This window comes from Megalobrama amblycephala, linkage group LG1 (genome assembly GCF_018812025.1).
Source record: "Megalobrama amblycephala isolate DHTTF-2021 linkage group LG1, ASM1881202v1, whole genome shotgun sequence".
Classification (NCBI taxonomy): domain Eukaryota; kingdom Metazoa; phylum Chordata; class Actinopteri; order Cypriniformes; family Xenocyprididae; genus Megalobrama; species Megalobrama amblycephala.
Window position 1 is genome coordinate 3,164,781 of NC_063044.1, and position 15,745 is coordinate 3,180,525.

At 38.7% G+C, this 15,745-nt stretch overlaps 1 protein-coding gene and 1 long non-coding RNA gene across 2 annotated transcripts in view; one reads left to right on the top strand and one right to left on the bottom strand.

Annotated features, from left to right (window-relative positions):
* Positions 1–9,041, bottom strand: part of LOC125251887 (phenylethanolamine N-methyltransferase) — a 53,972-nt gene extending 44,931 nt beyond the window's left edge. The window contains exon 1 of the mRNA XM_048164998.1: positions 8,477–9,041. Within this exon, the coding sequence (XP_048020955.1) occupies positions 8,477–8,672 (196 nt within the window). The 5' untranslated portion in view covers positions 8,673–9,041. The remainder of the gene's footprint in view (positions 1–8,476) is intronic.
* A 2,552-nt stretch (positions 9,042–11,593) lies between these two features.
* LOC125249350 lies at positions 11,594–13,725 on the top strand. The gene is made up of 4 exons (XR_007180543.1): positions 11,594–11,890; positions 12,044–12,095; positions 12,205–12,242; positions 13,091–13,725. It is a non-coding gene; the product is annotated as an uncharacterized LOC125249350 (long non-coding RNA).
* The last annotated feature ends 2,020 nt before the right edge of the window (positions 13,726–15,745 follow it).

Consider the following 15,745-nt stretch of genomic DNA (forward strand, 5'->3'; position numbering starts at 1 on the left):
AGCACTCAGCGGATGGAATGAACAAGCCCTGATAACAACTTATCGTCAAGGATTAGAACCTCGGGTGCGGCTGCATCTCGCTGCATGCGAGGACTCCATCGGCCTCGAGAAATTCATCCAGCTCTCCATTCGCTGTGCCACTCGCATGCAAGCGTGCATCCAAGAGCACCAGGACCAGTCCCTCTCCAACGTGCTCCTCTGCCGATCCGAACCCGTCAGCACTCCAGAACCAGCCCAAGAACCCATGGAAGTGGAAAACTCTCGTCTATCTTCTGAAGAGCGTCGCCGCCGGCTGACCCTGCATCTCTGTCTCTATTGTGGAGGCCCTGGGCATGTGATTTCAGCATGCCCCACACGACCGCCGCGACCCCTGGTGAGTGCTATTATTCCTGCTACTCATAAAATGAAACCACTCACTACTGTCGCCAATCTTACTGCCGCTACTGTCTCCCTGTCAGTGGTTGCGCTCATCGACTCAGGATCAGCCGGCAACTTCGTCTCCGGCGCCATCTGCCGCCAACTACGTCTCAAGACCACTCCGTCTCCGACCATCTACAAGATCAGCTCAATAACCGGCAAACCCCTGAGTCGTAAGCGCGTCCGCACCGTGGCTGGACCAGTAACACTTCAAGTTGGATTACTACACCAAGAAGAGATACATCTGCTGGTTCTGGAGGATTCCACCGCTGACGTGGTTCTGGGGCGCCCCTGGTTGGAGCAGCATAACCCCACCATCTCCTGGAAAACGGGCGAAATCCTGAAGTGGGGCGACACATGCTTCTCTCGCTGTCTGGCTGAACTTCCTGTTCCACCATCTCCTTCGCCTGACCTCTCTCTCTGCGCCATGTCCATCGAAAGTCCAGTCGAACAACGCTCCGTCGACATCCCCAAGTGTTACGCCCCCTTCAGCGATGTCTTCTGCCCGCAACGGGCTTCCAAGCTGCCTCCACACCGGCCATGGGACTGTGCCATCGACCTGCTTCCGGGTGAACCAGTGCCAAAGGGTAAGATATACCCACTTTCCATCCCGGAGGAAAAGGCCATGGAGGATTACATCAAGGAAGCCCTCGCCCAAGGTTACATCAGGCCGTCTACTTCCTCTGCTGCTTCCAGTTTCTTCTTCGTGGCTAAAAAGGACGGAGGCTTGCGGCCATGCATCGATTATCGCTCACTCAACAAGATTACAGTCAAGTTCAGGTATCCCCTTCCTCTCGTCCCAGCGGCCCTGGAACATCTCCGTGGTGCCACTGTGTTTACGAAGCTGGACCTCCGCAGCGCGTACAACCTCATCCGGATACGTGAGGGGGACGAGTGGAAGACCGCCTTCATCACCCCTACTGGCCACTACGAATATCTTGTAATGCCGTATGGACTGGTCAACGCCCCCTCCGTATTCCAGGATTTCATACATGAGGTGCTTTCTCCACCGCTTTGTCCTAGTCTACATCGACGACATACTCATATACTCCCGGAGCCAGGCCGAACATCGCCAACACGTTGCGGAGGTCCTCACCCGTCTTCGTCAGTACAACCTGTTCCTCAAGGCAGAGAAGTGCTCCTTCCACCAACCTTCCGTCTCTTTCCTGGGTTACAACATAGACCACAGTGGCATCCGGATGGACGAGAGGAAGGTGGAGTCCATCACCAACTGGCCAGAACCCACCACCATTAAAGAGCTCCAGCGCTTTCTCGGATTCTCCAACTTCTACAGACGGTTCATCAAAGGTTACAGTTCCATCACCCATCCACTTACCAGCCTGCTCCGTAATAAGCCCAAGTCTCTGTCCTGGAACCCAGCAGCCACCAACGCCTTTAACCACCTGAAGGAAGCCTTCACCACCGCTCCCTTACTCGTCCATCCAGACCCAGAAAAACAGTTCGTCGTCGAGGTGGACACCTCAACAACTGGAGTGGGAGCGGTGTTGTCGCAGCAGCAGGGGACGCCAAGTAGACTCCATCCATGCGCCTTCTTCTCCCGCAAGCTCAGCCCGGCGGAAGTCAACTACTCCATCTGTAACAGGGAACTTCTTGCTGTTAAGCTTGCCTTGGAAGAGTGGAGGCATTGGCTGGAGGGAGCCAAACACGCGTTCCTGGTACTGACAGACCATAAGAACCTTGAATATCTTCGGTAACATCCAGTTTGTAGTAAAATAAACGACTTGAAATAAGTCCACCATTTGTGAGAGAAGTTCGGTCTGAACAAAGCCCTTAACCGAATTTTGAAGGATAATGCAAAATGGGAAAAAATTTCGATCATTTTAAAAGATAAAACATAAGGTGCCTGGTCTATTGCATTTCCCTGCTTTTGAAATAGGCTATGCATATTAGTTTATATTGATAATGTAATCTCATAAGTATATCGAAAGAACGCAATGCCTGTTTTAGAGAGGTAGACTAAATTAATATTATACATAATTGTCACGGGTGCGTGGAGGCAGGAAGACGAAGACACAGAAGATTAAGATTCCAATATGAAGTTACTAAAGATATTCAATACAAACAGGTACAGGGATTCATATCTGTAGCGTCTGGAGCGATCAAACACAATTATTCAATATATTTAATGAATTACCCATGAACTCACTCTATCAAAGTTCTGTGAACCCATCCCCCAAAACTGCAACTAGCATCCCAAACGTAGCTAAACCACAGGCAGAACTAGGTGTCCCATCTCGTGACTTTCCTTTTTAGGCTTTATTCTATGTATTAATTCTCTCTTTTGAACTATTTTGGTATTAATGTTCCATGTTTGGTATCTACGGACTCCAACTTTCGTTTCCTATTTGGTAATTTATGTTACATGTTACTAACTCTGTGACACATTAGTATTATAAGAATCTAGAAGGTTCTTTTCTCATTCATTCAATCCAGTGTCTTATGCTAATATCTTGCTACAGAACAAAGACTCGTAAAACTTCCCTCTGAAAGGGAAACTCCTTATTGGCTCAGACACCTTAAGAGGGTGTGACATCTTCACCCCTTATATTCACGGATCACAAGATCAAACACCTCTTCCTCTTCTCTTCCCTTTTTACTGAAAAATGCTGATGTTAAGATGATTCTGTAAGAAGCTAGAAGCTTCAAGACCTTGTTCCGGATCAGGGCTACTTTCCACCAACCCCTCGACCTCCCAGACACCACCAGACTAAGAAACTGTCATTCGGTGTCTGGAGAGCGTCGCGCCCCGATCTGGAGCACAGCCAGACCCAGAGCCCGTTGCAATTATGTATTATGTATCCTGTATCCATAAATTATGTATCCTGTCCTCATGTCTTGAATCAGAATTATAATGTTCATTTTCAAATTAAAGTTTTTTTTTATTTTGTTTTTTTTATTGTGATTTCACAATAATATACTAGTTTCTGTGTTGATGGAGTTATCTGGTAGACTCTGGTCTCTAACCTGTAGGAATCACCATTGAAGCATGGTACAGCAGCTAAAAGTTTCTCAGAAAAGGCATTTTTTTGCACACAACTTGGTTAGACTTGTTGTTTTGTTTTGTTTTTTGCTGAAAATATTTATTTATTTTTTTACTAAAAGAAGAACATAATATTTCTGTACATTTTCATAACAGTACATTTAAACTTTTTTTTTTTTTTTTAGTGATTCCACTTCAGCAATACTTTGCCAAATGTCTTCTTTTAAAAGAGACCTTAGATCTGTATTCCAAAGCATTCATGAATTACAACCATTTAGTTCAGATAGTGACATGCAGTTAACCAATGAATGAGCCCTTAACCCAGACAAAACGTTTTCTATTTCTAATAGTGACAATGCCACTGAAACACCAAATTATACAATATTTTACTAATAGATAAACAAAACAAGGTGGAAATTGTAAAAATCAGCTTACAAAAAAAGATTATTTGTTTCTTTAACATAGCAAATACACTCTTTCAAACCAGACCTGCTAAGAGCAGAACACGAACCAGCGATGGGTACGGTTTAGGAGTCGGGCACTTTAACAAGCAGGCTATCAACTAGGCTACCACATGATATGTTGCACAACTTTTAAACACTATCTCACTTCTGTTATACTAGGGACAATTTCTCGTTTTTGAAACATTACTTCAAGCTAGTGTTAAGTTATTTACTAATGTGAAAAGTATCTGTGTACTAAGTTGAATACATAGAATGGAGTAGATAATTGCTGAACATGAAATCTTAGCAATTACATTAAAGTATGATAAAGAGGTGCGATCTGAACCCGGGTACCAGAATGGAAAAATTTGAAAATCTTGTGGACGGGGCAATCCGTATATTTTCTGAAACGATGATGTCATCACCCCACGTGTCGACCCTAGTCAGACGCGCTAACACCACAAAACATCACCAACAACAGCAATAGCAGACTCTACATGCTTGCGTTCATGCTGCAGAAGCTACTGAGTCAAAATAAAGCATTATTTCTAATCTTTGATATAGTTTGTATTCAGCACGCAAGGTTTATGCGCATGCTCCAAGTCTTCTTCGCTGCTTTAAGTGCATTTCTGTGACAGAATTACAGCGCCACATAATGGTCTGGCATGTATACTACATCATTTTGAGTCGTTTCAGTGGTTTCGTGTGGACGCAGATATTTTTTGAGACAAGGAAAAAAAAAGATCGGTTTAGGATAAGCTCCGGCTTCGTGTGCACGTAGCCTCAGTTTATCATCAATCAGGTGAAAACCTTTCAAACTTACTGGCTGTGGAAATCAGTGGGTGTGGATCATTATACTATAAGCAAAACGCCTTAAATTATGCGCTCTGTGCAACAAAAACGCTGTTTTACGGCATCATGTGGCAAGATGAACAGCATAAAAAGCTGTCAAATACGCGTCATTGACGTATTTTTGAAATCAATAATAACTCAACAATTATAATCTTCTGCCAAATTTATCTTCAATAATTCCATGTTGTTTTGGTTGGGTTTAATGATAATACAAGAGTCCTAAACCTATAGCAGACAAAAACATGACAGACTTGAGTCCTAAAAACTGAGCACATGCTCAGCACATGCGATTTTGAGAACACTAAGGAAAGAGTAAGTTCTTTTCGCCTACACTTCAAACACACGTTTGCACTGCCTGTTTGGTTTACCTGTTTACACGTTCATAACAAGCGTTTTGTCTGACTCAAAATGCACGCATTCGACGCCCATTTCTGTTATATATATTTTGGTGACTTCAAAGCGCACGTTGAGGACATGCATTTTATAGCAAATCACACATCGAGGATGCACGTTTTGCTTTCAAATCGGTGTTTAGATGAATATATAACTATAGAAAGCATAAGAAAACAGTCTGATCATAACAACATTGGTATGTTAGCACAAGCTCTGCAAATTTGCACTTGAGTCACGTCATGTTCATTTATAAAGCACTTTATTCAATAGACTGCTTAAAACCAAACAGCTTTCCAGTATCTAACAACCTATTGGGGACAATTCTAGGCATGATTCATTGACCAAAAATGATTGCATGTCCCCTATCCTCTTGATAGAAGCTAACGCAGTTAAGAGCACTTTATTGTCTTTATTGACAGAATTTTCAGCTCCACAGACTGCAGCAGTTCAAAGGGGGCTCTCTGAAATGCAGTAAGCACCAGAGAAGAACCCAAGAGGGTACAGGGTTAAGGCAGGCATACACTGTGCGATTTTCGTCCGATTTTGAGCCGAATTCTGACTCGTGCGACTCTTTTTTGAGTCGGGCCGATTTTCAGCTTTGTCGTGTGTCGTTTGTTGTGCAGTGATCATGCAGTATACACGGGGAAACGAGTGGCGATAAACCTTTCCCGACTAGCAATCGCATGGTCGGATGAATTTCTGGCATGTCAGAAATTTGGTCGCCCCTCGTGAGGATATCGCACAGTTGAAGCAGAGCTACGAACCGACTTGCCTAAACTCTGTGTTTTTCCCCTCACTGCGCCTGTGCGAAAAAAGAAATTAAACCAATCTTCAATGCAGCAAGAAAACGAAAAGAGGGAGATCTTTAAGTTCTGTAGCTATCAAACTAGCTGCAATTTAGCAAACTGTTGCTTACCTCCAGTTCGTGTTGCATGATGGATAAACCCACGTCTTTCAAGCCACCTGGGTGTACATAACCGGTGCCTCTTGTATTAATTTACTTGATCATTAATTTACATGTTTCGCTTTTCACTTTCTATTTACTCATGTAGGCTATTTAATATTTACTTAATTTTATTAAATGCGGAAATGTGAACTGTTGTCCATCATTTGGCAATTGGTGATAAAGAAAAATGTCACGTCGCAATATAGGATTTTTTTCCATTTTAAACCAGGAAGGCGAGTCAATGTCTACTTTATATCACACAAGCAATGTGCAAACTTTGCGTGAGAGTTATGCCGATGAAGACGTCTCAATCCCCTGTCAATTATTCACCAGCCTTTAAAAAAAAAAAAAAAAATTGTAAAACCGACGACCTTTCGGTGCATATTCTCTCAGAGACAACGAGAGATAAATCCTACTTCAACCTGATAACGGTAGGCTATATCTTAATTTATTTTCTTAATATTTCTCTTGTGGCCCATAAACTGTATGTAGTGGGTGAAATTTTTTTTTTTTTTCAAAAAAGTTTTTGAAGTGAAGCTGCTTTTCATTGACTGATTATTGCAGTCTTCGAACGTTAATAATTGTATTATGCCTTTAATTCATTGTATAAATGTCTTTAAATAATTTTCAGTAAGGAGTAATAATAAGCTAATCAAATCTTTTATTATCCTCGCAGTGCGTCAGTTATGCAGTGATGCGCTATAAAATATTGCGGGCCAAATGAATTGTAATATCAATTTAATATTAAATAAGCCTACCCTATACTACTACTACTACTACTACTACTAATAATAATAATAATAATAATAATAGGCTAATTATTATTATTATTATTTAATATATGAATTGGAAATGCTAAATCCTCTTGATATCCATAGCTGATGCTTTTGACGATATCTCTGGAAACATATTGTCAATCGGCGCATCCCAGTACGTGGGTTTATCGTGCATAATTCAAACGCATGGTGTGAGCAGTAGAGTCACGTCTCGACCATCGGACCGCATAGTGTGAGCACATAAATCGTGCATTTTGGTTTTCCATCGCACGCGATCTACTCGTACAGTGTGAGTTGGTAACCTTGCTGAAATCGCACAGATATCGCACAGTGTATGCTCGCCTTTAGGGTGAGGAGGATTTAGTCTCCTCATGTCTCTCAGGAACCTGATGATCATGTTGTGCTTTCCCAGAGATTTACCATCTACAGATTGTGATGTGCGGCAATCACAGCAACATATCTTTTTAGGGTGGAGGGAGACCTTTGCTCCAACACTTCCTAGAGGAAGGAAAGCACAGCCCCAATCAGAGCTGTGAAAAAGGCACACTGCGCCCCCAGAAACCAATCAACCAGCAATTCTAAGATGGCATTCTATGCATTTGTCATGTGTACTAAAGTCTGTCAGTCATCATTAGAGAGCTACCCTCAGGCTGAATAATGCAAGGACATTAGAATTATGCCAAAAGTGTGCCTGATGTGTTTAGCGATTAGAATTTAAAGCTTACAAAATGGTTATCATAGACTCAGAATCTGCCCTACCTAAATTTATGGCCAGGAACTGCTTATGTATATATAAGAAGTAATGTATACAATGATAATAATAATAATAACAATAATAATAGCAACATCAATAATAGTAATAATTATTATTATTGTTATTATTAAGGGAATTATGACAATATGATAATACATTTCTCATAATGTAAAAATTATTATTACATTATGAGCTCAAGGTTTTATTATGTTTTGAGAAATATTACGATATGAACATTTTATTACATTAATAATATAGTACTTATTACATTGTACAGTTATTACGTTATGAGTTGCTACAACGGCTGTTAATGTTTCTTGTCTCATCACATTGACAATTATGAATTATTTTACATGAATCACACAAATTATTTCCAAATAGTGAAATTAGACAAGTTTATTTGTTTGCATCAGGGATCAGTCGTCTCTGTCAGTCGTCTGTAAATGTTTAGTTTAGCTATTTAGATCTTATCTCGCATTTTATGACCATTAACTGAAACATCACACTGGAATTCACGCTCAGCAGCTGCGGTGAACATAAAGTCCACCTATTTTGATTTGATTGGTCGTCTAAAACATTTTAGGTGTGTTCGACTTGAAGTGGCGCTGTGCAGACTGATCAGTGTATGACATCAAAGTACCACGAGAGCAATTAGAGAGCACACGGCTCTGTATGCTTTCGAATCTCTCTCACAAAACTTTGATGTCATACACCTATCAGTCTGCGCAGCGCTGCTTCAGGTCAAACACACTTTTTGACATTGACGAGTGGTGTTAGACCCCTGAGGCAGCTCAGATGAGATCTTTCTTATATGCACCTTTAAAAATGACAGAGATCCGAACCTCGGGGACCTTAACGGTGCATACGGCCCTGCTTACACACATTTATGCTCACCTTCAGTAAAGGCTCTGTGCAGACAGCTGAGTTTCCATGGCACAATGCTACTTTTCCGTTCAAAGTCTGCTCGGGGTGGAGTGTAGTTATAGTGCAGATAGGCTACAGGATCAAAGCCTTGGTAACATGCCTTCATAGAAGCCGCCGTCTTTAACTTTTCCAGCATCATCTTCTGTTTTTCTCTGTCTCTCTCCATACCAGTTCCTTTGAATCACTGTCCCCATCCTGTTTTAACTCAGGACCATATTTATACTTGCATGTGAATGAGGTTAAAGGTTTCTTTGGTACTTTTGTTCACATGCAGATTAAATTAGTTTCTCTGTGTCTGTGCTCAGAGGCAGTCATCTCCTTATTGTCTTATCTCTACAGATAGTGATAGTGTTCTGCCCACCTGAGAGCACTCAGACCTTATGCCTTTTTGACTTCAGGCACTGGTGATATCTGAGTTAGCTGGCTGCACGTTTTCCATTAATGTTATCTCACTCATCTGAACAAAAGGCCTATTTAAGGTCAAACACACACAGACACACACAAGCACAAACTTCTGGGTAACACTTTATAATAACACACGATATGAATCCCAGTGGTGTATAAAGTACTCGAAAACCATACTTGAGTAAAAGTATAGATATCTTACCAGAAAATGACTTTGGTAGAAGTTAAAGTCACTGTTTAGAATGTTACTTGAGTAAAAGTTTTAAAGTATGTGATATTTTTTGTACTTAAGTACGAAAAGTATTTTTTTGATATTAAACGTACTTAAGTATTGAAAGTAAAAGTACAAGTAAATGTAAAATACAAAAGGAGCAAAAAAATATTTTTATATAAAATTGTTCTATACACAGTTTGAGCAGCAAGACTGTGTTCAGTTTTAACTCTTACATTTTGTTTCTTTGAATTAAAAAAATGGCTAAATGTTCTTTGTAATTATTAAACATAAAAAATACTACTATATTAATTATACATTGATCGTTCATGTTAATTCATAGTCCATTATAACTAATGTAAGAGATGACTTTAAAATGTTAATGTTGAAATTAAAAATGAACATTACTTTTAATAACCTTATTTAATGTTACAAATGGGCTCTTATTGTAAAGTGTTACCATTTCATATAAATCCAAACAGTCATGCTTAAAAATTGCCATCTTTACACAAAGGCATGACATATGTACACTTTCACACATGATTTGCCTCTATTTTAGAAAACCTGATTATCTAATCAAAATATGTGTTACAGTACTGAAATCGAATTCATTTCTGATTTGTTATGTTTCTGTCGCTGCATGATGATGATACAGTTTAAATATGCAACTTCGGTGGATAATGAATGCATAACAGTGAACAAATGGATATAAACTAACGCAAATGAATGGTAACAATCGTGATATTAAACATTTGGTGTTTTTGTCACATCCTCTCAGCCTCGATGACAAACATACTGCTGTTCTCCACTAATGCAGCATCTACTCAATAAAATAATTAGGCTACTTTATAATGATATGAAAACATGTACTGTAGTTTACATTGTATAACATACCGTTTCGTTGTCCGTTTTAAATCCGTTTTTGAAGTGTCCTGCTCTGTGCAGCGCGCAGCCTTATCACGTGTCAAAACAAATTCTCAGAGGCATCAGTTTTTATTTCGCCTCTAGAGGCCGCTCTCATACTGTATAATGACAGCGCACTCTTCTCAGTCGCTCCAGCAACGGATGCAACCCCAATAATAACCAACTGCAGAACCGCAGAACCATACGTCATGACAGTCTGAGGACGACAGCGCCAGACTAACAGCCTGAGGGCGAAAGTGGGCGGAGCAGTGTTGCCAGACGTACGATAATTATCGTATTTGTACGATAATTTTGACCTCTGTACGATGTACGATCAATAATGAAAAAAATCCCATAATGTACGATAATTTCAGTATTTTGTGACACTTCAAATGATGGTCCTTATAATCGGTTCATTGATCTAGCTGTGTGGATCCTCTACATCATGGTTGTAAGGAGAACGTGAACTTTGTTACGCATGTCTTCCATCTCATCTCATGTTACATCTTCTCGGCCAATAATCGTGGAGAATGACTCTCTCTCACGAGCACAAGTTAACGTTCCTGCCGCGGCGCTTAGGTCAGTTGTTTCTCACTAAGGTACGCCAAATTATTTATGTATTGTGGTAATTTGCAGGTCATGTCAAAAAGTTGTTGGTCTATAGATAAAGCTGTATTCTGTACATTTGACTCGTCATGTCACCTTTATTTATTTATACAGCGCTTTTTACAATGCAGATTGTGTCAAAGTATAGCTTTACAGAGATAAAGGGAACATCATTTTGGTTGTACAGCAGCTAAAATAGTGTGATTGTCCAGCTTAAGTTAGTTCAGTATTGATTCTTTCCGTTATAAAAATCATTAGTTATTAATTTAGTTCATTTACCTATACTAAAAAGTCATGTACGATAATTTTCTTCCAAATACGATAATTTTGAGCTTCTGGTACGATAATTGGACATTTCCAATCTGGCAACACTGGGGCGGAATAACAGTCTTACATCGGATGTGGACGGAGTTAGCGACAAACAAACAATGGCGGAGGAAGAGAATTAAAAAGTGTCTTTGTGCTATGTTTTTAATTGATCACGTTTATTTGTTGTGTATTTATTCGATCGTTAACACTTAACATGACTCAAATATTTTGTAAATGGGCTTCAAAGTCACTTTATTGCGTCTTTTGATGTTTTACAAATCGTCTCACGTTGCTTGCGCCCAGGTGAAAAAATAATTTATAGTAAATACTAAAGTGTTTTTGAACCATACTATAGTACTATAAGTACTTAAATTAATTTGTTGTGGTAATTCTATAGTTGCTGTGATAACATAACTATAGTAACAAACAAATTACTTTACCCAATATTGTACTAAGTTTTCTACAATTTTAGGGTATATTATACTACAATATACACTTCAATATACAGTTTACTGTAGTAAAAACTAAAGTATACTACAGTATTTATAACAGTTTATCAGTTCATTATAGTTAATACTACAGTATTCTGTAGCATTCATTAACAGTGTTGTAAATACTATAATATATACAGTATACAAAAATTTACTATAGTATGGTTCAAAAAGACTATATTCACTATAGTATTTTTTTACCTTGGTGGTTACATATTCATGGTTCGTGATTTTACTTGTTGGTATTTTATTTCATTGGTTACATTTTACAATACTGACCAATGTTTTTGTGGATTTTTAGAGGCATATTATATTGGGAGATGCTCCGCTTTACTTAATTTACTGCGATGCAAAACGTGCTGCAACAATTTCCACTGCCCAGTGTTCTTAAACCGACCAGACAGCACAAGTTGAATGCACACCTTCAAATTCTCTTCAAAGAGGCTGTTGTCTATGGAGGTATGAACGTTTCTTTTGTATTCTGAATTTAAAATGTTGTTTTTGCAAATGCAGTAAGTAGTAATTTTGACTTTAGAACAACGCAACTTGTTTCTTTTATGCAATTTTTATGGTTATATATTTAAGTTTTTCTGTTTTGATTTTGCAATGCAGTAAATTGACAAGCAGAATCACCCCAGGACAATGGAAGCTGATCAAAAACAAGGTTAGTTTCTTAAGACTTTCTTACAGACACAAGCTACTTATACAGATGGTGTGTTGTTATATCTGTCAAATCTTTTCAGGAATAACTTAATAATATTGTATTGTTTTAGAAACAGTTGACCGGCTGTGTGGGATCTTCATGTTAATGGTAAGAAAAAGAAGGGAAAGTTAAAAGTTTTTAAAAATGTATGAACTTCTCTTTTCATTAGAATGAAAAACAAATATGAGGGCTTTTCATACTTTAAATAGTTAACCCTGGGTGACTGTAAACCCCAGGTAAACAGTATCCTATCTTGATTAATGTTTCACACTGATCATCATTTACCTGAGGTTAACAATTAATTCTGAGTATTCATACGCAGCGTTTCACACTGTACATTACTAAACCCTGGGTTAACATCCTTATTTGCAAATTTGCAGTGCCAGTGTCACTGATTGGATGAACAAAGCACAATATGTTTACATAAATGTTCAGGCATTGCACATCCTCATTACATATAGTCAACTTCACTATCAAGTTTATCTTGAATGGACATTTCAGACTATAAAAGAATTAAACTGTATTTTCTGCACTGCAATTGTTGCATTTTATGTCAGAATTTGTTGTTTTTTTCTTTCCAATGCTGAATTTTCTATTTGTATACAATGCACAGTGTTTCTGTGACTGTCAAAAGTATGTAAATATACAAGCAATATGTGGAGCATTAAAAGTGGTGTTTAGGACGACGATAACCTGGGGTTAAGTGCAGCGTGAAAAGCCATGTGAATTGCTTGCCTTTTTTAAAAAAAAAAATAATAATAATAAATAAATAAAACTGAACATAATTGATTAATTTCATTAGTGACAGGGTATGATTTGTCTTATATAAACATGAGAAAAACAGAATGTCAAAACTTTATTATACATGCTGTGCTACATCCTGACTACAACACAAAGTATTGTTAAATACACTTCTAACATTTCATCCCATTTGTTTGTACCCTTCTCTCATGAAGGAGCCACAGATCACAGAAGACCTCTGCGCTGCAGAGGAACAACCAAAAGTCTTCAAGGGTTTAGTGAAAGAGCTGTGCTTTCTGATGTTGAAAGAGGAAGACCAGGAAAAAGTCCTTCAACTTTCACAGGCTGAAACAGATGACAGACAAATGGCCAAAGAGCCTTTAGTGTTTTGCTTACAAATTAAGGATGATATGGACATTTTTCTTAATGAGTTTCTGGACAAAAACAGCCTTGTAATTAATCGCATGTTTATGGAGATTTTTTTTTTTTTTTTTTTTAAGATTTAATTTGTCATCATGTACCTGCTGTTCAATTTACACTCAATTTGGTTTGATTTTGTAATTTTTTAGAGCAAAGCACAGCTAGTAGCTATATAATGCTTTTGCTACTTAGAGGGAAAAGTACATTTTATTAAAATTAAATAAATAACTTTTGTTTTAGGGTTTGATGGATCTGAATTTGCTTAATTCATGCAATCTAGTGTACAACCGTGTAATGTGTATTATATATTATGAAAAACAATGGTTCGTTCTGAAATGCTTGAGTAAAATATACATTTTATGACAAATTAATAAATGTTTATCATTTTTAGTGTTTAAGCTTTGTGTTCAATTTATATTCAGTTAATTATTTAAGACAAAACAAATTGATGAACTTTTAAAATATTAAAAGGTTACAAGGGGGTTTTAATACACACACAGGCTATCTATCTATCTATCTATCTATCTATATATATATATATATATATATATATATATATATATATATATATCGTAACTTATGTGTTTGTGTGTATAGACCCCTTAATCGCCTACGTCACTGTGACGTCACCGCTCTAGCTGGAGGCAAAACATAAATAAGAACTCATAGCAGGTGCGCTAAAAGTTTGAGGTTTGACTTTAAAATGTCATCTTGTTGTGTTTTTGGCTGCCAGAATAGAAGGAACAGGACTGGTCAAAACTAAAGTTTTACCAGATCCCGGCAGACATTCCTTCACAGAAATCAAAAAGATAATTGTGGTTGAATGCAATACAGCGTACAGACTGGACGGAGACGATCATAAATGATGCTCGTGTTTGCAGCGCACACTTCATATCAGGTAAAATAATCGATGCATATGTAATGGTGTGTTGGTTTTATCTAGTACAAATCAGCAAGTTTCTGTTTTATAGGTGAAAAGTCACCAACTTTCAGCGCACTAGCTAACTTAAATGTCAAACAAACATACAACGATAGATGTGTGTGCCATCCTTTGAATGGTCTCTTAAAATAATCCACATTGCTAGCCATAATCATAGTTAGCCCAGCGTTAGGTTACATTAGACAATAAGCCTTGACAAAATTCCCCGAACCACCTGAAAGTAATTCATATGTTGTCTAGGAAATATCCAAAAGTTAATTTACAAAAATAGCTGTCACAGTCCCGCAGAGTCAGTGACTGTACATATTCGGACAGTTCTGAACCTTCTTCTGCATCTATGTTTAATAAATCCCTCCTAAAACATGCTAGCTTACGCTTGTCAACATTGAGTCCAGCGTCTCTTTTTGCCTCCAGCTAAGCCCCGCCCACCAGGAAACGTTGCAATGTTTACAAACTTTTAAGGGGTCTATATGATTAAGCTATTAACACCATGCGAGTATCTATCTATCTACCTTTTCAGTTAGATCGTTTTAATACAAAATTTGACATTAACATGGTTTTAAACTTTAAAAAGCTCCAAATGGAGCAGTGCCTACGAAGATAAATTTGCTCCGCCCACTTCCGCCCTCAGGCTGTTAGTCTGGCGCTGTCATCCTCAGACTGTCATGACGTATGGTTCTGCCGTTCTGCAGTTAGTACGGTGTTCATATTAGGACTTCCTCACACCTCAGTCATACAACGAAAAGGCGTCATGCCTCAAGCCCCGTTCACACCGCCAGCGACATGCGGCGACAAAGCGACAGGATCCCATTCATTTCAATGGAGCGCTGGCGAATTCCGGCGACAAGAGCGACAGTGACCATTGGCGACAGAATGTAGGCGTGTCAAGCGACAGGAGACACGTGACAAAAGTTCAGATATTTCAACTTTATGCAAATCAAGAGCGAATTGGCCTATGTTAATTATATGATGCTGTGAGCAGTTTAGCAATGCTGCAGTTTATATTGCAGTTTCCCCTGCATTGTGTTGATTATAAGGGACAAGAAAATTGATTATTTGTCAAATTTGAATGATATTTTAGTATTTTTTGACAGTTTGAGTGAGTTTAATTTGTTGATAGAACGATCGTTAATCTAGTTAATTATTTAATGCACTGAGCTCTGCAGCCAGAACACTCTACAACAGCAGAATATTACTTTTAATTATTTTAAACCCAATTCCTAGTCAAATTAGAATGATTTCTTAGTTTTATATATCATTTGTGATTGCATTTTCTATAGATATGATCAGACGTGCAGTCTACCAATGACATTAGAGCGACAGCACTAGGAACGCCCACAAGCTACTTCACAGTACAGAGACCAGCAACATGCAGCGAAAAAGACGCTGGCAGTGTGAACGGGGCTTCAGACTAAAAGGCTTCAGTCATCGGACAAAACGGCATCGCGCCTCAAGCCCCGTTCACACCGCCAGCGACACACAGCGACAAAGCGACAGGATCCCATTCATT